Source organism: Sebastes fasciatus, chromosome 11 (genome assembly GCF_043250625.1).
Source record: "Sebastes fasciatus isolate fSebFas1 chromosome 11, fSebFas1.pri, whole genome shotgun sequence".
NCBI classification, from domain to species: Eukaryota; Metazoa; Chordata; class Actinopteri; order Perciformes; family Sebastidae; genus Sebastes; species Sebastes fasciatus.
In genome coordinates this window covers 7424362-7445112 of record NC_133805.1, presented here as the reverse complement: position 1 = coordinate 7445112, position 20751 = coordinate 7424362, and the positions used below count along the sequence as shown (strand labels likewise).

Here is a 20751-nt window from a genome sequence, read left to right as displayed (position 1 = left end):
GGTAAGAAAAAATCTCCATGGAGAAATACCATGTTGGTAAGAAATGAAAAAAGAGAGTGTCGAAAAGCTGAACGCCAGTGGCGGAAAACAAATCTACAAGTTCATTATGACATCTATAAAGAGAGACTTTGCATTTATAATTCAGAACTGAAAAATGCAAGGCGGTCCTTCTTCTCTGACATCATCACCAAAAACAATAACAATGCACGTGCCCTGTTTGCTACTGTCGACAGGCTAACAAACCCTCCTGTGTCAGTAGCCTCTGAACTTTTATCCTCCAGGGCCTGCAATGAATTTGCTTCCTTTTTTACAGAAAAAATTCACAAAATCAGACAAGCAGTCACTTCCTCCATTGCAGGTACAGGATGTTTGTTTCCCCTGTGTCCACTTAAACCTGGCGCAAATACCATGACACAGTTTTATCCAATAAATCAGACATACCTGGAGGAAATCATACAACATCTAAAATCCTCCTCATGCTGCCTTGACATTCTGCCAACAGGCCTTTTCAAAAAAGTATCAGATTGTATGGTCTCAGAGCTTTTACAGATTGTTAATGCATCTCTTGTTTCAGGAGTCTTCCCACAGGCCCTGAAAACTGCTGTCATCAAACCACTCCTCAAAAAGAACAATCTGGACTCATCAGTAGTAAATAATTACAGACCGATATCAAATCTTCCATTCTTGTCTAAAATAATTGAAAAAACAGTTTTTCAAAAATTAAATAGCTTTCTGGCACTAAACAACTCTTTTGATGTCTTCCAGTCAGGTTTTCGACGAAACCACAGCACTGAGACTGCTCTTGTTAAGGTCTTCAATGACATCCGATTGAACACAGACAGTGGTAGAACTACGGTTTTAGTTTTACTGGATCTCAGTGCTGCATTCGACACGGTTGACCATAATATATTACTAGACCGACTGGAAAACTGGGTGGGTATTTCTGGCATAGCACTCAGCTGGTTTAAATCCTACCTAAAAGACAGGGACTTCTTTGTGTCTATAGGTAATTGCAAATCTGAGCTGAACAAAATCACATGCGGAGTTCCCCAAGGCTCCATCTTGGGGCCTCTTTTGTTTAACATCTACATGCTCCCACTGGGTCAGATTTTTGAGAACAACAAAATAAATTACCATAACTATGCAGACGACACACAAATTTACATAACTCTATCACCAGGAGACTACAGTCCAATACAAGCACTGAGTGAGTGCATTGAACAAGTCAATAATTGGATGTGCCAGAATTTTCTTCAGCTGAACAAAGACAAAACTGAGGTCGTAGTTTTTGGAGCCAAAAAAGAAAGATTAAAGGTTAGTGCTCACCTACAATCTGTAATGTTAAAAAGCTCAGACCAAGCCAAAAACCTTGGTGTAGTCATGGACTCAGACCTGAGCTTTAACAGCCATATTAAGACAATTACAAAGACAGCCTTCTATCACCTGAAGAATATAAGAAGAATTAGAGGACTGATGTCTCAGCAGGATTTGGAAAAACTAGTCCATGCATTTATCTTCAGCCGACTTGACTACTGTAACGGCGTCTTTACCGGTCTTCCTAAAAAATCGATCAGACAGCTGCAGCTGATTCAGAACGCTGCTGCTAGAGTCCTCACTAAGACCAAGAAAGTGGATCACATCAGTCCAGTTCTGAGGTCTCTACACTGGCTGCCTGTCTCTCAGAGAATTGATTTCAAAATACTGCTGCTGGTTTACAAAGCACTAAATGGTTTAGGGTCAAAATACATTTCTGATCTTCTGCTGTGTTATGAACCATCCAGACCTCTCAGGTCATCTGGATCAGGTCTGCTTAGTGTCCCCAGAGTCAGAACTAAACATGCAGAAGCAGCGTTCAGTTTTTATGCACCAAATATCTGGAACAAGCTCCCAGAAACCTGCAGGACCGCTCCAACTCTCACTTCTTTTAAAACAAAGCTTAAAACTTTCCTGTTTGCGGGTGCCTTTTATTCTGACACTGCACTATAACTTTTACTCTTTTGAGTTTTATGCAATTTTAGCTTCTATCCTAGCTTTTATTTTTAGCTTGTTTTTATTTTCTAATCTTTAATGTTTTAATGTTTTTCTCATTTACATATGAAGGCCAGAGGCTGACATATAATGTGTTACCACAGGGCTTTATTCTTTCGCCCTCAATTTTTCTTGAATGTTTCTGTAAAGCACTTTGAATTGCCCTGTTGTTGAAATGTGCTATACAAATAAAGCTGCCTTGCCTTGCCTTGCCTAAGCCTAAAACACCCCCAAACATGGATAGAGGCATTTCCTTAATTACTAATCCTTTAATGTTATCCCCACCACTCATAGTCGTCATCATTGTCAGCTCAGCTGCCTGTTCCAACCAAGCCCCCAGGAAGAGGGCCAGGCTTTGAAGCAAATTTTACATTGTAGCCAAACCGTGAAATTACAACTTCTGGGTCCATCACGTGATGCCATTTGGCCTTTTGACTTACGCTGGAAACATTTAGGTAAATCATCTTCCCAGTACGAACACTTAAATAGCCCTTATTTAAATCATTAGGTCCTAAAGATTCACCAATTGCCGAATCCAGAGTTATTTTCGTGCTGTCCGTTCATGTGAACGAGCCTGAGGCCGAGCAGTTGGGAGGCGACGTTAAAGGAAACGCTAGCGCGCTTGCTCTAAAGGCCCATGGGTGCGGAAGACCACCGTAAGATCCGGATAATTAGAAACCCTGGACTCTTTAAACTAGTTATACATCCATGGTTCCACCAGTAGAGACTGACCCCTGGTACCTGAAGGATTTCTAAACACTTTGGTGTACTGTAATACCACCAAAGCCTACTAACTAATATCATAAACATCGTTATTGTCGCAGACCGGATAATCAAACTTTGAAGCTGTTGCTCCAAGCCCATTGTTTTAACTGATGAGTCTGTTCACTGCTGGTGACGAAGTGTACAATTCAGGGTACTTAGATTCCAATAAAATATTCTGAAAGCCTAATTGGTTTAATTTGACTGAGAAAGAATAAGGCTGCAACACCCACTAAACACTTAATGCAGAATCAATGATCAACAATGCACGGATATTTGTCAGATGGAGAATTCAACAAAGGTTACTATCAACTTAGAGCACCTGAAGGCAGCTAATATCAACTGTATGACTTATTGTTTGTGTGGCTTACAGCCAAGCCATTTGATATAGTTGCTGCTCCCACTGGGATCAGCCTGTGAGTTATGGGTCTCTTTGAAGATACTGCCTGCTTTGTGTTGCATTATATGGCAGTTTTTTTCTGGATCTTCTGACAGGCACGCTGCTATCATTTCCATTCCATCTCTGTGTACAGTTATGTAGTTATAATACCAGGGCTTCTGCCCTAGTTAGGGTCATTTTGGGGATTATATCCTGTTCATGTTTGTCATCTACACTTGTAGAAAACAGCATATTGTGGATATCACCATGGCAACAGAGTTTACTCAACGGATGTTTTTCATGTCTCAGGATTCCTGCGGTTATCAGCTACTTAGCATTTTTATAAACAGGTTTATGGCTTATCTGGGTTATTGTAAATATAATGTGGCATATAGCCTACATGCTGAAATTCACAAATTGAACACGGATACTAAAAAATGGGTTGCTTGATGTTTTGGTAATGCAGAAGGTAATGGATATTGGGAGACACACACCGTGAAGGTAAACACATGCTGCAAGGTGTTCAAATATAACATGTTATCAACTACAGGGACGGAAAATATTTGTACAAATACAGCGATGCTCATTGCAACTACTTTTGCTCACAATGTGTATCTGGTCTATATCTTTAATGCTGCACTAGTCAATATTTATATGGCCAATGGGTCAAATGATTAGAATGAAGTCACATGAAAGAGGTTTCTCATAGTGACAAGAACTATCATTCAACTCTCTCAGCTCTATGGAGCTTTATAGCCCATTTAAGGTATTTTTTTGTATTTACAACCTGCAAATATTCTCCGTGGTTCAGTCTCACCGCTCTCATCAATCCTATTTCCAGAAGCAGTGTTGGTGTTTGAAGGTGAGAAAAAGCTCTGATAAACCCACTGTAGGTTATCTGTCCAGCACCAAACATCAGACAGACACAGTTAGTGACTAGCTGGGGAACATATTGGTGCATTTAGCATCTAAAAACCCAGTTATATTTCATAGGATTTGGTGGAGTGCAAAACAGAGCTAACAGGAGAGTGAGTATTGGACTCAATTGGCCAGAAACACAACTTTGAATGTGCCCTGTTTCTGCTAAGTGTGTAAACAGGCAATTGTTTGCTAATATGTTAGCAATCAGCTTAAAGACAAGGTTATCAGCTTGTTGTGGACTTCTGCCTCCAATGCTGCCCAAGTTAAACCGTATTAAGGCAACTTTCAAGTGGCAATAGACAACATTTTAAAATCACATTTACTGTAAAGTGAGACTGTGTGTCAGACAACTGAATCCTCCATCTAACTGACTGAGCCTGTGGATCCCAAATCCTCCATTGGTGACCATGAAAGTCAAAGGATGCACATAATTTTCATAATCATTAAACCATTCAGTGAGCCATACTGCCCTGTATGGAAGCATATATTTGTTGTGTTTCTCTACTTAATGCATTTAGTCAGGTTTTTTTCTTTAATTTCTCACCCTCTAATATCCCAACCCGTCTAGACTACCTCATTCGGTATTACAGATGAATTTTAATGTCAGAGTGTCGTCTGAGCAGACGGCAGAAAGAAGAGGCATCGCTCCCAAAATTCATGATTATGTGTGAAGCGAAGTCGAGCGGCAGTGATTGATGATCAAAGCAAATGAAGAGAATGAATATCGATGAGGCTTCGGGGAATAAAGCAAGTTTGCTTTTGAACGGTCAAGTGAAAACTGTGATGTGACACATTTTAATGCTAATTTAGACTTTATTTAGATGACTATAAGCTTTTCAAAAGTGCAGCGTCAGTAGTTGTGACTAGTGGGAGTGTGAATGAAGTAGCGTGAGATGTGAATAAAGCGGTTAAAGGTAACTGTGAACATCGTAGCTGACAACCCGTGATTGATGTCCAAATGAAATTTATGCATAAAAATACGATTTTTTTCTGCAAAAGTCATCCACTTTGAGATGTTTTAATATATAAAGTCTCTGAAATGCGCTTGAGTAAATTAACAACCACACTGTGGCTTCAGCTTGTGACTCTAAATTAACACAAGCAGTGGCTGCATTATTGTTTGATGGTTTCCAAGAGTCATAAAAAAGGCCTTTGCTTTCATTTCTTTGTTTGTGTTTTTTCCTTTATGGGTGGCTCTATTATCTAACAGCTCTGTCTACATGAGGGCTGGCCATTGTGGTCAGAACAGATAACAGATAATATGCAGGGCATGGAAATAGATGGATTATATGGCCTGGGTTCAGAATGTGTTTATTGGGTGGATAAAATGACAGGATTTTCATTGCCATCTCTGGCATTCGCTCTTTTAAGCTCCCCCTCATTGGATTTAACAGAGCTCTCCCTGTCTGTGTCATATTCTCTCTCTCTCTCTCCTCTTCTGTCTCCCCTTTTCTTTCTCTCCATTGTTCTCTCTGTCTCTGTATCATATTCCTTCTCTCCGTCTCCCTCTTCTCTCCTATTCTTTTCATTTTCCTTAATGCAGCAGAAGAGGTGGTCAGAGAGCAGCGGTTTGATTTGTAACATTACCCTGTTTTTCTCTAGGAATAACACCTAAATAGCCAAAAAAATGCTGCTCTTCAAAGCAGCTGAAAATATCAGGTCAGAATGTGCAACAGGAGTCGATCATTATTTGAAATTACCGAGCATTACGCTTCCCATCTGTTCTTTTATCCCACTGAAAATAACAGCTGCAACAAGTGGGGCTTTTAACCAAAATTGTCATAACTGGCCTCAAGTATTGCAATAGAGAGCTTTTACCTCACTTGATTTGAAATATAGCTCATATTGTCGCCCTTATCTTGACATGTATATTCCCACTTGTTGTAAAGATTTTTTATTATAGACCTAAAATGGGGAAGAGGCCAATGTGTCGCACCGTGTAATGGACCAAATTTCTAGTTAAGTAGCGTCAGATTTTTTATTTTAGACACCTATTTTGCTTGGTGGAGCTCCAGGGAACGTTGGCAGTCCCGCAAAACTCAATGTCTTTCTTTTTATATTTTGATTGTAAGCTTTTAGGTGATTAGCTCATTTTGGGGGGGGATTAACGTTAATGGTTACCGTAATAGACGTGTTTAGATCCAGAGCTTTCCGCCGGGTCTGCTGTGTTTGTACTATATCTGTCTTCTTATTTGTGTATTTCTTATTCTTGTTCATTCGTTACTTGAGTATCAGTGTTGACCCTCAACATATTTATATATGCTATGTATTTATATACTGCTGATCTACTTTGTTTTGGACTAAATGTAATTGCTGCATCAAGTACATTCACGAATGTTGTTTTCTTTCACAATCCAGTTGGTAAGATGTTTGTCTACTGTGCAGGAAGAGGTTTTGGACCAGGGTTTCTGTGTCCTGTGTCCCATGTGGACCAGTAGGCCTCCGAACACTTGCTATAGGAGTGTGAGGAAACAACATGATTTGCTGAATATAAATCTTAAATCTCTTTATAGGTATTTATAGGCTAGTTTTACGGTTATTAATCGTATACATCCGCATCCCAGAATGCAAAGCACACCTTGCAACGGGAACTGTGCAGCTCAAACTTGCAGAGTACGTCTTGTAGTTCGGTCAGATTGAGGTCAAATCATGTTCCCACCGCAAACAAATCTCTCCAGAATTCCTGTGTGACTGAGCCGAGACCACTTCCTCCAAACGGTCTCGCTGCAGTTGTTTTGTTATGTATGATTATTGTGTTCAGATTGTCCGAAATTGAACAACACAGGTGTGAAAACAGCCTAAAACTCTAGCTGGAGGCATTTCAAGATGATGCTGAGTTTTGCAATAAACAACACTGTCCTTTCCATGGGATTATGTTATACAGGATTATGTAACATGTTTGGATTTTGTGAATATCAAACGCAGCAGAGAATGAGTTCATGTTAGATACCACTGAGTATGTTTTTGAATTCATTAATGACATCTAAAGCCTTGTAGTCGTCTTTTTTTTTTTAGCTTTGAACATACAAACACAATAACCGGCGTTGATCCGTGTGCACGCTACACCCATGGGTTGTTTTGTGCCACACTTACACCTGCACGCACATGTACACAGCATTATATCATTAGCGGTGATGAAGTGCCATGCCGTGGCGTGACCTGCAGCAGGCGAGTTGATCACGCTGTCAATTAGTCCTCTCCCTCGGTCCACTAATTATACTGTCACATCCCATTGACGCTCCATAGAGATTCGACCGGGGAAAAAAAACAAAAAACGAACTCTCTGTGTTTCCTGGGCCAAGAGGTCAATGAGCTGTTTCAGATGCTGAGGTCTGATTAGATGTACCTGGTGGCCAGGAGGAGGAGGAGGAGGAGGAGGAGGAGGAGGAGGAGGAGGAGGAGGAGGAGGACTGCTTGTGTGGGCCGAGAGGAGGTGGAGAGAAAGGAAAGAGGAAGGCTGCAGCTCAGGTGGTAGTCCATGATGGAGAACCCCAAGATATTCATTCTACAATACTATAAAAGGATTGTGAAGGATGGCTCATTGGTGAGTCAGTTAATCCAGACTGACAACTGTTGGGTGGATTTCCATGAAATTCTGTACATTCATGGTCCCCAGAGGATGAATCCTACTGTCTTTGGTGATCCCCCTTACTTTTCCTCTAGCACCATAACATGGGGTTGACATTTGTGGTTTTGAGTGAAACAATCCGACAACTATTGGATAGATTTCCATGACATTTTGTGAATAGAGCCATGGTGCCCGGGGGATGAATCTTAAGGACTGTGGTGATCCCCTGACCTTTCATCTAGCGTCAACACAAGGGTGACATTTTGTGGTTCTGAGTAAAACAACTCAACAACTACTGGACTGGACTGCCATGTAATTTGGTACGCTCACTCCTGTCCCTGTTGAGATGATTTTTTCATTTATTTTTTATCCTGCTTTTTATTGTTTCCTTAAGAAAACAGACTACAACAACATAAACATATAATATATGTACAATAATATGTACAGTACATATAACAGATAGTAATTGTAAATTATTATATTGTAAAAAATAAAGTAGGGGAGAAAAATTGTAATAATAATAATACATATATAAATACAAATTGTAAAATAAAAAATATGGTTTTATTAAACAAACAAATTTATAAAAATAAATAATGATAATAATAAATAAATATAAATAAATAAAATAAATACATAAAGAAATAAATGAATAAAAATAAATACACACACCAGATTCCCAGACCTATTTGCATCACTGTGGTTTCGCCACCCACACAGCATAGATACAGAGTACATACTGTGTGTTTCAGGCACATTTACAAAAGAGTAAATAAAAAAGAGTGTAAAAATAATTAAATTATATAAATATAATTAAATAAAATATTAAAACAAAATTAATTGAATAAAGGTTGCAAGTTTGGTGATCCTCTGACTTTCCCTCTATATAGCGGCATTATCACGCCAAGAGCATGGCTTTATAGACTCTTAGTCTTGTTACTTGACAAATGATTCATCAACTACAGTAATTGCTTTGGCACTAATAGATATCTAGCAAAAGGCTGAAAAGAAATCTGGTCGTTTCTTTTACCCCAGTGAACGCACCCTGACTCTGATTCATGATCTAATCCCAACTGTGTTTGATGGACGGTTGTTCTGCTGTAGAGTAGTCCAGTTTAGCGTTTTCTCCTCCTCAGATATTGTGTTATATCTTCTCCTCTCTTCTCTCTTTTTTTTCCTCCTCTGGTCTTATCTAGTTTTGTTTAGTCTGTTCTGGTCTGTTTTGATCTCCCTGATAATGATCTCCCCGCCCACCCTCTAACTCAGACACAAATGTGAAACCCTCGGGACTGTTTTGTATTCCAGCCCCAGCCCCCTGTTGATGTAACTACTTGATGATAACACCGCCTGGCCTCTTTCCTCACAGTTTCCGACGAGGTTCCTACGTGAGCACTCAGCTTGCATTTAGTTTTACCTACATCACATCGTGGGGCATTGGTAAATAACACACATTCCCCTTTTACTCGTTTTCAAGAGCGCCGAGGCAACATGTTGACACCTGGAAAAAAGAGTGCAAGGACCAGTCTGTGCTGCCCTTTAAGAAAACATTGACTCAGCCTCTGTCATCAGTACTGGCTGTCTGATCCCAGACTATAGTGATAATAATCCTCATGATCACGCTCCATCCAAGGTGTGTGTCTGATATAAACACACTCCATCCTCCAAGACACCCTGGTTCAGACTCTCTCTGCTCCGTCGCTTTATGCGATGCATTTGCCTCCTTTGTGTAGCAAATGTGTGCTGTTGTATAGCTCGTGTGTGTGTGTGTGCACGTGTGGGGGTGTATTGTTTGGTATAATAACGCCTGATGAATGAGGAGTCTGCTTTGCTGACAGAGGGTCCCATTAACATGTAGCGCTTGGCTCCCCCTCGCAATCCGTCACACACCACACACACACACAGAATGGAGGTAATCAATGGGATGATTTAATAGCATCTGCTCTGTGTCCGCTGGGAGTGAATAGCATTCATCGCTAGGTTTTAGCTTTAGAGGCTTTGGGTTACAGATATGGAGGATTTCATGCCAAAACGCTTTTCATTTTGAATCGTGCAGTCAATGTTGACAAGTGAGAATATTGCTACATGGTATTCATCGGTCAATATTTCAAAAACACAGCTGATGAGACCCTCAAATCAGAGCTCTTTTATTCAGGTCTTTAAGGAATACTTTCACATTTTGGCAAATGCAGATATTAGCTTTCCTGCCAACAGTTAGATGAGAAGACAGTGGCTACAGTTCCCTGTTGGAAAGGGCAAAATATTCTAAATATAGCGTACGCTTAAACTGACATTTTTTTTTTTTAGGTGGCTAAAATAAATTTTTCTGCTGCTCGTCAAAGCCACCAGACTACATAAAAATAATAATTTTACGTGGCACAACACGGGAAACCCCACTTAAAAAAATCCAAACCAGCCCTTTCAGTTATATCCAAACTAAGCAAAGCTAAATTTGACTCAGCTGATACTAGCGTTCACATTATTCATAACCTTATTGATTAGCTTCATGATGAGCTTACTTTGGTAACCTACATCTCTGCTTTTTGATAACGGCAGAGTGGGCGTTTTCTATTTGAAAATAACAGAACAGAACGCAGATGTCCGGCCCTTTAAATAGAAAGCTAGAACTAGCATTAGCATAAAGACTGGAAGATAGGAATTAGCTAGCTCGACTTTGTCTAAAGTTAGAAAAATCCGCCCCTTAAAACCACAACTTCTCTGTGCTTTGTTTACATAGCCGGGCCGGCCGCACATCCATTTTAGTGCATGTGAGTCTCTCTGTTGTGCCCTGCTAGCTAGCTAATGGCCCGCCGCTTTGCACTGCTCTCATACGGCAGTTACCGCTGATAACGCCGTCCAGACCCATGGCGTGTTCGCAGAAGCGTAACGCCCACTCTCCGGTTCTCCCCAAGTTAAACACTGTTAGCACCATTAGCTGCTGGCCACCGGCTCAGCCACCTCCATGTTTATAGACGTGTGGAAGCAGACATGCTCTGAATTCTGTACTGAGCACCTTTAATTAGTGCGCTTTAGAGGTGCTGGTAGTTGGTTGCGGGTATTTTTTTATAACTTTGGAGAGAGCCAGGCTAACTCTCTCACTCTGTTTCCAGTCTTTAAGCTAAGCCAGTCAGCTTCTAGCTTCATGAATAGACATGAGAGTGGTATCGATTTTCTCCTCTAACTCTTGGCAAGAAAGGAAATTTCTCAAAGAGTCAAACTATCTCTATGAAAAATTTATTCATCATATGCTTTACTTTTGGGAACGAAAAAAAAAAAAACTCTAGATAGAAGCATGTTTATCACGCATGAAGAACCCGTCATCATTTATTTTACCGTTAACTGATGGTTGGTCATCAACGGGTCGAGGCGGATGTGAATTGCGTTTAAATACACCATTCTACCCACTTGAGGCTGCTGGATTCAATAGGCTTCAGAAGTGGATACAGTACTTCCTCCCTAGGAAAAGTCAAATCAAGTGATCATGAGAGGAGCACTAAACACAATTTAGCGGTGATGCTTGTATGTAAAGTGTATGTAAATGTAGACTATGAAGAGTGTATACAGTGTGTAGGGCTTTGGAATCTGTCACACTGCACTGATCTGCTATACGTGTTGACAATCTGTGCTGCATTGTGCAGAGGTGGTGGTGTGATGGTTAAGGCCATTAAACCTACAGGTTTTATTTACAGTTTTTACTGTAGCATACCGCTCTTTAAAGCTGCATTAAATCTTGCTGACATGGATTCATAGTGGACATATTAGTAAGACTTGACAGGGAATAACTGACTGGGCTAATAGCTTTTTTAGAAGCAGTGTTTACAACCGTGCAGTCGGAAGACGTATAAATGAGAAGTCCTCCTCTATACACGAGGTGATGGGTGAACCCTGCAGCCGAAGCATCATAAAAGATGTGGATCTATAGCCGTAAACAGTATTGAACAGATGTCAGAGAAGCTCCAACGGGAGGAAACACCCTGACTAACAATTAACAACTCGCGGTTACGCTGGGAGGATGCCATTAACTTCCCCCTGTCTTCAATAGAGAAATATTGGCTGTGAAATGTTCTGTTCCACAGTGTAGATTTGTATCTAAGAAACATTTGACATCTACTATACCGTGTATTCTTGCTTCATAAAAACCTGCTCATCTCAGCTTCGTAGTGGTCATTACAGGTCAGATGTCTCCGTTATCTCCCACCTTAGTGTCGTAGTGTATCAAAGCACAAGTGGAAAACTGCAGCATATGGCAGCAATCCAGGGAGATAACTATGTCGCACAATCGATTCTACTTACACAAAGTTGGCAATTTTCTGTCACAGTTTGTTAATGAGTGTTTTAATCTCAAAATGTTAGACTGTCGGTTGACAGTTATCGACAGTTAAAGGCAGTTATTGAGTCATTTAGAACGTTCAGTATAAGTGTTGTTGACTGTCAGGCAGTAAAGCAGGTATTTAAAGCACTTTATACACCGTACAGGGCTCGGGGATCAGCTTCATATGTCGGGTATTTCAGGGTCTGCCATTGTTGCAGGCGGCTGCCGACAATAGGTACGGGTAAGAAGTTATAAGGAAGGCAAGAAACAGGTGGTGAACACTGACATTATCAAATAGCAGTTAAAAATGATCGTTAATTGAAGTACCAGAGATTTATGTTTTTCCTTTAATGCCAAATTTATGGGAATCCACTGAAAATGAAGAATGAGTTGTTGAAAATTTATAATGATTTCCCAAAGCAAGGTTAAATTAAACTGCGAGATTTTCAAAGGGGAGTTTTGTGACTCACTGTCTGTATAACAAAGGAGAGTATGGGTGTTAACTACATGTTGTAATGTTAAAAGATGTAGTAATTAATTCACTTTGCTATCAGTCATGAATTCTGCTGAAATAATAATTGAGTTATGTGCATTTACGTGAATCGGTACTGTAGATTGTATTCAGGATAAAAAAGGTTAAGGATAAAACTCTATTGTTTGAGGGAGTCCTTGTTTCTAGGGCTGCCCCCTCTTAGTCGATTAGTCGACTAATCGCTCGTACTGACCTAAAGGCCTTTGCACACCCAAGTCCATATTTTTCATCAGATATCGTTGCACATTTAAAAATAAATAGGACCTCACGTTGTGTCAATCACGTTTACACACCGAAATGTTCATCTGTTATTAAAGTTTTCGGAACAGGTTAGATTTTCTGCATTGTTTTTGCATCCGTCAAAAGGCAAAAGAGGGTTGTTTGACCGCTCAGAGCCATAAAATATCATCATCCAAAGCACAAAGCTTTGGATGATGCCCCAACAATGATTAGCCCCAACAAAGAGAATAGTAAAACGCATCTGACTGTGTGTGTGCAAGGTTTCTGTGCGTAACGATTTTTATCAGATTAAAAAAACACATATGAAAAATAAGGACTTGGATACACATGATTTTTTTGATAAATAATCATCAGTAATGTGGATATAATGACAAAGTGGATAAAGGCAAATAAGCTAAAACAGTTCAGAAAATTACATGACTTTACTGTAATGCAGCCTTTAAAATCAGGAAAAGACAACACTACCATATTACCATATCCAGAATCTAAGGTGATATCTAGTCTCATATCACAATATCGGTATAATGTAAACATATCGCCCAGCCCTATAGCGTTTGAAGCTGATGGAAATGCTGTTGTTATAGTGTCTTGGAAGTGCACCAACAAACAAGAAGAAATGTAATTTTGTTGCTCATATTTCTAACCCTGTTTGCTCTCTCTTGTTTTTCTCTTGCAGCTCAGCAGATGAGAAATTTCGCTGGAACAACCAAGGTAATATTTCCCCTCAAATGCTCTCAAATCCTACATTTCGTCTGGTTCTCTATTGTTTGCATTCCGGCGCTGCACATTGCTGACTGCGCTTTATTATATTGGTTGCCATTGTAAAAATCCCCTAACAATATATTGATGCAATCCTGTCCAAGAACTGTGGTGGCTGCTCAATCAAACTCACTCTCTCTGCCATGAAAGCCAAATAATAATAAAAATAAAAGCTCTAACAAAAAAACATTTTCCCTCACCCCCTCTGACAGATGAGTAAAGGTCAAACAGCATTTGCAAATAATTCAGAGTATTTAGTTTAACGTGTTTGGAGAGCCAGATGGGAAGTGTTTTCCATAAAGGAGAAAACAAGAATCAATGAGTGCGAGGCCTTTCGGATGATTTGAAAGTCAAATGAAGACACCTCTCCGGGCTCTACAACTTCTTTGACAGCATTTCAGCAGAAAAAAAAAACACCACCCATGCATGACACTCTCTCTCCCTCTTTGTCAGCCATGTTGAGACGTATAGGGTGTTGAGAGGAGATTGATTGTCTGAGTGTGTGGAGGTTGGCGACCTCTCCCAACAAAGCGGTGACTAAAGGCTTGTGGTCAAAAATGTTTCATACTGAAGGCTTTCGGTGTCTGCTGCGGTCTTCATCCATCTGTTGCACTGAAGCCGCACGATCCGTTGGCCCTCGGAGAGACTTAATTTAAAAAACTAAACCCTCCCTCACTCCAATCAGACCTTTTGATCTCGTCATCACTCACAAATCATTGAAAACCCATCACTTCAGGATCAAGCAGGTTTGAAAATGAGTTTTGGCTCATGAGGGCGAGAGTAAATCCAGGGTAATGCCGCGGACAGCACTGGAAATGTTTCACCAACAGCATCAACATCATCAGTCTGCAATTGCGTCAGTCGAAGTCAATAAAATCAGCCTCCTAAATCCACTCAAAAGGCCTCCCCTATTACCATCACTCTGTCTCTCTCTCTCTCGCTCTCTCGATAAGAGATTAATGCTGCTCCTCAGACTCATTTGTAAGTTTTATCCCCCTTGGCAGCCCTCTCTAACTTGAAGACACTGGGCATGTTATCTGCCTCGCTCTGACAGACAAACGGCCTGGTATCGAAGTAAAAAGGCAGCGCCCCACAGACCTAGATCCCACAAGATTTGTTGCTGGATTATCGGTTAGATTTTTTTACCCTTGACCCCGAGGTTTATCCTTCCTCATTACTCTGTGATGAGACACGAGTGAGGCCACTTCTTTAGTTGCTAATCAGCAGCTGAATGAGAATGAATTTGAACCACAATAGACCTGTCTTTTGTCTTTTTTCAAGGGGGGTACAGGGGGTCTTTAGGGGGAGATAGCAGGTCAACAATAGATGTCACATAGAAGTGGTGTACATCATCTGAAAGCTGGGAACCTGGAGATTAATTTGAGATGCTGCTCAGCACTGTGTCAAGTTGTTCTAGTCATAAATAAACATGAAATAATGAATTAAAATAAATTGTAAAAGTGTATAAGGGCTTAGAACATTATGAAAGAAGTATATGATGGCCATTCCCTATGCTCTATTATGTCTCATAAGTTGTTGCAACAATTTTCGGGTTGTTACCATTTGTTACACAGATTTAAGGCTAAATTTAACCATTTTTTACCACTCTAGAATTGATCAAAATTATCAATAATCCCTCCAAAATACCACATTAAGACACCGAGACCTTGAGGAACACCATAGAAAAATCCATGCTGTGATTTGGTGACAAAAACTTTTGACATTTTGAGATTTCTGCAAGAATTTAATTTTTTGGTGATTGGATGGCGAGCATTTTTGTTAAGTAAACTGCTAAGAAACTCCCTTTATCGTCAATGTACCTAGGGAAGCCATCCATCCTCTGAATGCTCTAGGTCTCTAGTTTGTGATTGTTAAGTTTCCTGAGGTTGTGATTATCCTAGAGGTCACCACAGGTCATTTTATACAGTGAGGTCAAATTTCAAAAAATGGTCTCACTACAGTGAAATGGCTACTATTGGGACTAAGATCATCACACATGACGGGTAGTATGTAGAAGGACAAGCAGAAGTAGGGGGAAAAAGCATGAGTGTGTGGTTATCAGTGTGTTCATGGCTAGATTACTAACAGGTGTGCAGAAGAAGCTGTGTCTTTGTTTCAAATCTTTTTTTGTTTTCCTATTCTGTTTGTGGACATGTAGATGGACAGAAGGACATAGAGGAGGAGCTGACGACAGGCTTGGAGCTGGTGGACTCCTGCATCCGATCGCTCCAGGAATCAGGCATCTTGGACTCCCAGGACACTATAGGAGACAGTAAGGCCGATGTTATGATTAAGAGGGTTTTCTTTATAGGAGAATGAAAAAGAAATCCTGGGCCTGGTAGTTTTCTTTACTGAGACAGCCGAGAGGGATGGCTTAGAGGAGAACAGGTGAAATGCAATCAAAGACCAGCGGGGATGGATATTCTGCAGAGCTGGAGTCTCCAGGTTTTGGCTGATTAACCTGTTGAATGTGTGCGAATTCACCAAGAAAATGCTGTTCACAAAGCCAGCTACCGTAGCACTAGTCAGCACTATAGCATTGGAAAAAAGTCCTTCAGTCCTTCCTTGAATGAATCGTAAAAAAGAAGGCCCTTTTTCAAATTTAATCAAGCCTGAGATACACTTTTTCACTCAAGCACTTCCACTAATTAGCATGTTCTACCCAAAGGCTGAACAAGAGCTCGTCTTTCATCAGATTTCATCAGATTTTCCAAAAAGTCCTCCTTGACAATGTGAAATAATTTTAAGTACAAGTATAGTGGATAAGAGTAGTGATTCATTTGTCTGTTAGTGGGTCCGGCTTGATTGCATCTTTCCTTGGATTTTCTATGGATAAGATTTAATTTTCTTTGGGTTACATAGCCTCCCCTTTTTCTTTGTCTGTTCACCTATGGTGGATGTTTTTGCTCATGCTTACTACTTCAGTTTATACAAAACACTTCAAATCTTTAAATAAATCCTCTTTTTCTGTGCTCCACAAGGAGTTTCCCAGGTTCTGGCTACCAGACATTTAGATGACCAAATGCAGAAGCTTTCATAAGCTGGATATAGTCTGAACCAGTAGTTGACAATACAGAAGCAGAACTGAACTTTTTATATTGTAAATCTTATATATTATTACTTTAAACCATAGACTGTATATAAGAAGTGGAAGTTGTCAACGTGACGTCACCCATTGGTTTGTGGACTGCCGTTTTGAAGCCTTGAGTTTGGGATTTTGTCTGTCGCCATCTTGTTTTTTTGCAACCAGAAGTGACACGAGAGGGTGGAGCTAACTACACCCGAATGCTGAATGAGACATTTTTAGACGACCAAACTGTTACAATTAACTTTCATGAACTGAAAACACACTGTGAAACCTGACATCGCCATGATAACGACTTGTCATTCACAAGGTAGCCATGCCTTAAAGCACACCCTGCTTTATGGTCTATTTGACTCTAAATGGGACCATAATTTACTAAATGAACATCATGCTGTATTGAAGAAGACTTGAAACTAGAGTTTGAGACCATAAACTCAAGTTTACAATGTTTACTGAGGTAATAAATCAAGTGAGAAGTAGGCTCATTTTCTCATAGACTTCTATATAATCAGACTTCTTTTTGCAACCAGAGGAGTCGCCCCCTGCTGGCTATTAGAAAGAATGCAGGTTTAAGGCACTTCAGCATTGGCTTCACTTTTCACACCCTGGTGTTGCCCACTGCCTTAAACCTGCAGAACTCTTTTTTAGCCACTTGGGGGCAGCGCAAAAAGCTGTAAACAAAATATTGACATATTATCATTTTATAATGTTCATATGGCAGATTTCCAGTATTTACTATCCTTGCCCTGTTTTAGTTTCCACTAACATCTGAGGGAAATATCTGTCTCTTTAGCAGCTAAATGCTCCACTATGTTCACCAGCTAGTTGCTCGTTTTGTCTACCATTTGTTGCTGGGCAGGTAGAGTAGTGTGTGTTTTTTCACTGATAACAGCTGCCTGCTGCAGCAAGAAACAAGGCTGATGAGAGCGTTGAGAGTTAACCAAAACAGTAAAGTTGAGGGCCATGAAACCGAAAACAATTAGCTGAAAGACGAAATGGTTACTAGACTAAGAGATAGTGAAAAAGAAAGTTCCACAGGTGTTGTATTGGTGTTGGTGTAATTTCAGAATGCAAAGTAGTTGTTTATAAGAGCTCTCAGTGAGATCCTGAACAACCCCCTGTGCCTCTCCGCTCCGCTCTCATCTTTTTCCATTCAGTCCCACGGATGATACCCGTGTCTCTTGTATAGGCGACCCCATGGGAGAGAGGTAGCTGTCAGGAGACATGCGGAGTCGTGCCAGTAGTTTGATATGCTAATCCTACCTCGCTGAGGTGTCAGCTGGCCTGCTGTTCACAGTGCAGAGAGGGGAAACACACACACACACACACACAAATACACACAAATAAAGCCATAAATGTGCACGTGCACACAGACAGGCTTACATATATAGGCGTGAAGAAAAACACAGAAGTGTGCAGCCCTGCATGCATAGTCTGTTTATGCACACATTCTATCATTGCCACAGTAAGCACTCGCAGACACACACACATGCATGCAAAACTAGGAGTAGTAATTTTGTTTAAATAACAGTTGTGTAACCAACCACATGACTAGTCAAAAAAAAATAAACGACATGCAAGCAAGAGACAGCCGGAGATAGACAAAAGACAATTATCAAGAGATAGAGAGAGAGCAAAATGAAGAAAAAATTTAGCTTTGAATGACCCATTTCCCCCAAACATTTATCATCCAATCATAACTTGGCACAGCATTGTATTTCTCCACATGTTGTAGTGGTGTGCATTGGTCTGTAGGAAGAGAGATACTCTTTATTTAAAGAGTATGAAGGGTGGTGTCTTTTTTTAGCCATTTCACAGCCAAAAGAAACATAAAAAACATGAACTACAGTTTTTAGCAGGTCCGGATAACTAGCTTACTACCTTACTCCAGTAGTAACAAAGTGTCACTTACAAGGCCAAGGATGTCATTAACTAACTACACTAGTTTGTGGCGTTACAGGGATACTCTACTTGCAAAATGACGAGAACCCAGGGGCCAGTTAATAAACAAACATTCAGAATATTTCTCAGATAACTTCTGCTAACCGCAGTTAAAGGCTCGCGGCTACGGTTAACAGAAGGCTAAACTATTAGCAAAGTTTTCTCTCCATCTCTCATAGTTTAGCCGCTCACGCAGCGGTGTAGCAGCCGTGACGGCAAATTACCGTTAGCGGAAGGCTAAGCTAAATTATTAGCAACATTTTCTCTTCATCTCTGAAACGCTTTGCCAATATTGTAGCTCGCTAGAGCCTTGAATCACAGTTTGTCATCTCAGATGTATGAAATATCAATTCTGGCACCGAACAGCACATCAAGATGACATTTTCCAATGAGTAACTTCGGCCTGCTACTCTGAGGTGATTTGTGTTTGCCTCCATTCCTTTGTTTTGCCTCCAGCTAACAACGTGACATAGTAATGACGTCGGCTGTAAAAGGGTCTATACATCCATGGTTCCAGGCTATGTTCGGGGAAATACCAGTTCATGAACAGCACATCCACTGTGTGGGAGCCGGTCCTGCATGCTATCAGAGTTTTTAGGCTAACGTTAGCGCTCTGGCCTGCTCTTTATTGGATTTGGGGATGTTTACACCCAAGCCAGTGTTACCCAAGATAGCGTCACATTTGCCAAACACTCCAGTAAGTCAAATGTACTACTTCAAACAGGGTTATGTTTAAAAGAATGAACAGTTCCTATCATACTTAAAACATAAACAATGATGTTTCTTTCCATGTCTTCTACGTGAATGCATATTTTTTGCCAAGGCCATCATGCATGTTTAGCCTCAGCATGTACGTTTTAAAAACCTTTTATAGGATTCAAAATAAGTCCGATGGAAACATTAAAAAGTCAACCAGTGACAGCGTTTTCAACCAACTCATGGAGTTAACGTTGGCTTAGTTAGCGAGCTGGCTACAGCTGATAACATCAGTCAGTGAATGTTGTCATTTCAGCTTGAAAAAAATGACAGTCGCTGGTTAGAATTGAGCAGCTTGCTTTTGTCTATCTCTGTCTGAAATCAAGGACCTATTGTTTTGGAAATGACTGAGAGTTTTGAGTGGGAAATCTGCCGAACGGTCAGTTTGTATTTGTTTCATTGTGGTCAAAAGAAAAAGAAGCAAAAAGCAGCAGTTTGTTAAAAATGTGCATTTGGCACACGAGCATATGGACGTTACTTAACACACAGCCAAATGCATACAAGCATGAAACGAAGTCTTATGGCACGTATAACGAGACACGTACACACACACACACACACACCTGTGAGATACACAGCAGCAGAATCCACTCCTTTACTCAAGCTGCTGAGCAGATTACTGCGACACAGCAACAGAGTACACCGAGAGTCTTCATGCTTCATGCTGGTGATGCTCGCCAGAGTGCATGTTAATCTGTGTGTGTGTGAGTATGTTGCACGCAGCTATTTGGGACTGTGCATGCGGTTTTATATGTGTGTCTGTGTGTGTGTGTGTTCCAGTCTGCACATGCCTCCAATGGGTATCTTAAAATAGCCAACTGATGAAATATTAAAATGTGTCAATAGAGAACGCTGGTCATGATGCGGAAGAAGAAGCCACTCAACAACTTTTAGTGTGTGTGTGTGTGTGTGTGTGTGTGTGTGCGTGACAGAGGAAGAGATTAATGAGCCCGAGCAGGTCTATCAGCGCCACGACTACATGCATGCAGGTATATGCAGATGTGTGTTCATGCGGGCGAACACAGAGCGGGATTGAGTGAGACGTGTGTGTTCACTCAACTCTGAAAAGATATTGAAATGCACAGGCAGAGACCCTCTCATGGCAACCCCATTACTTTCCTTCTAATACACTAATACACCCCCTACCTCTTCCCACACACACACACACACACACACACACACACTCTCAGATGGACTCTGTTGAGCCTTCAGTGTTTCTGCCATCTGAGTGATAATGTATTTATGAAGGCCCTTTCGCTTCCCTAAAGGCTCCACTACCCACATGAAACACACACCTAAAGTGGCAAACAAAAAATGAAGAAAACATCCCCTGGCTTTGTGCACATTGCCATGCCGTGGTTGCCATTTTTAGTCACCTTGTATTTTGAGTAGTAAAGAGACCGTGTGGTTTTACAGTTACAGAATTTGAATCTTTCTTTTTCATTTAAGATATATTTGTATTACACCCCCG

At 40.6% G+C, this 20751-nt stretch overlaps 2 protein-coding genes across 10 annotated transcripts in view; one reads left to right on the top strand and one right to left on the bottom strand.

The window, feature by feature from the left end:
* The window catches only part of ctnnd2b (catenin (cadherin-associated protein), delta 2b), a 183703-nt gene that overhangs the window by 80579 nt on the left and 82373 nt on the right, over positions 1–20751 (top strand). For 5 of the 9 annotated variants that reach the window (XM_074650251.1, XM_074650248.1, XM_074650250.1 and 2 more), the window contains 2 exons: positions 13416–13450; positions 15642–15770. In XM_074650251.1, the coding sequence (XP_074506352.1) occupies positions 13416–13450; positions 15642–15770 (164 nt within the window). The remainder of the gene's footprint in view (positions 1–13415; positions 13451–15641; positions 15771–20751) is intronic. The other 4 variants (XM_074650254.1, XM_074650255.1, XM_074650252.1 and 1 more) reach the window with 1 other exon arrangement.
* The window catches only part of toe1 (target of EGR1, exonuclease), a 442640-nt gene that overhangs the window by 395519 nt on the left and 26370 nt on the right, over positions 1–20751 (bottom strand). The gene's annotated exons all lie outside the window — the stretch shown is intronic.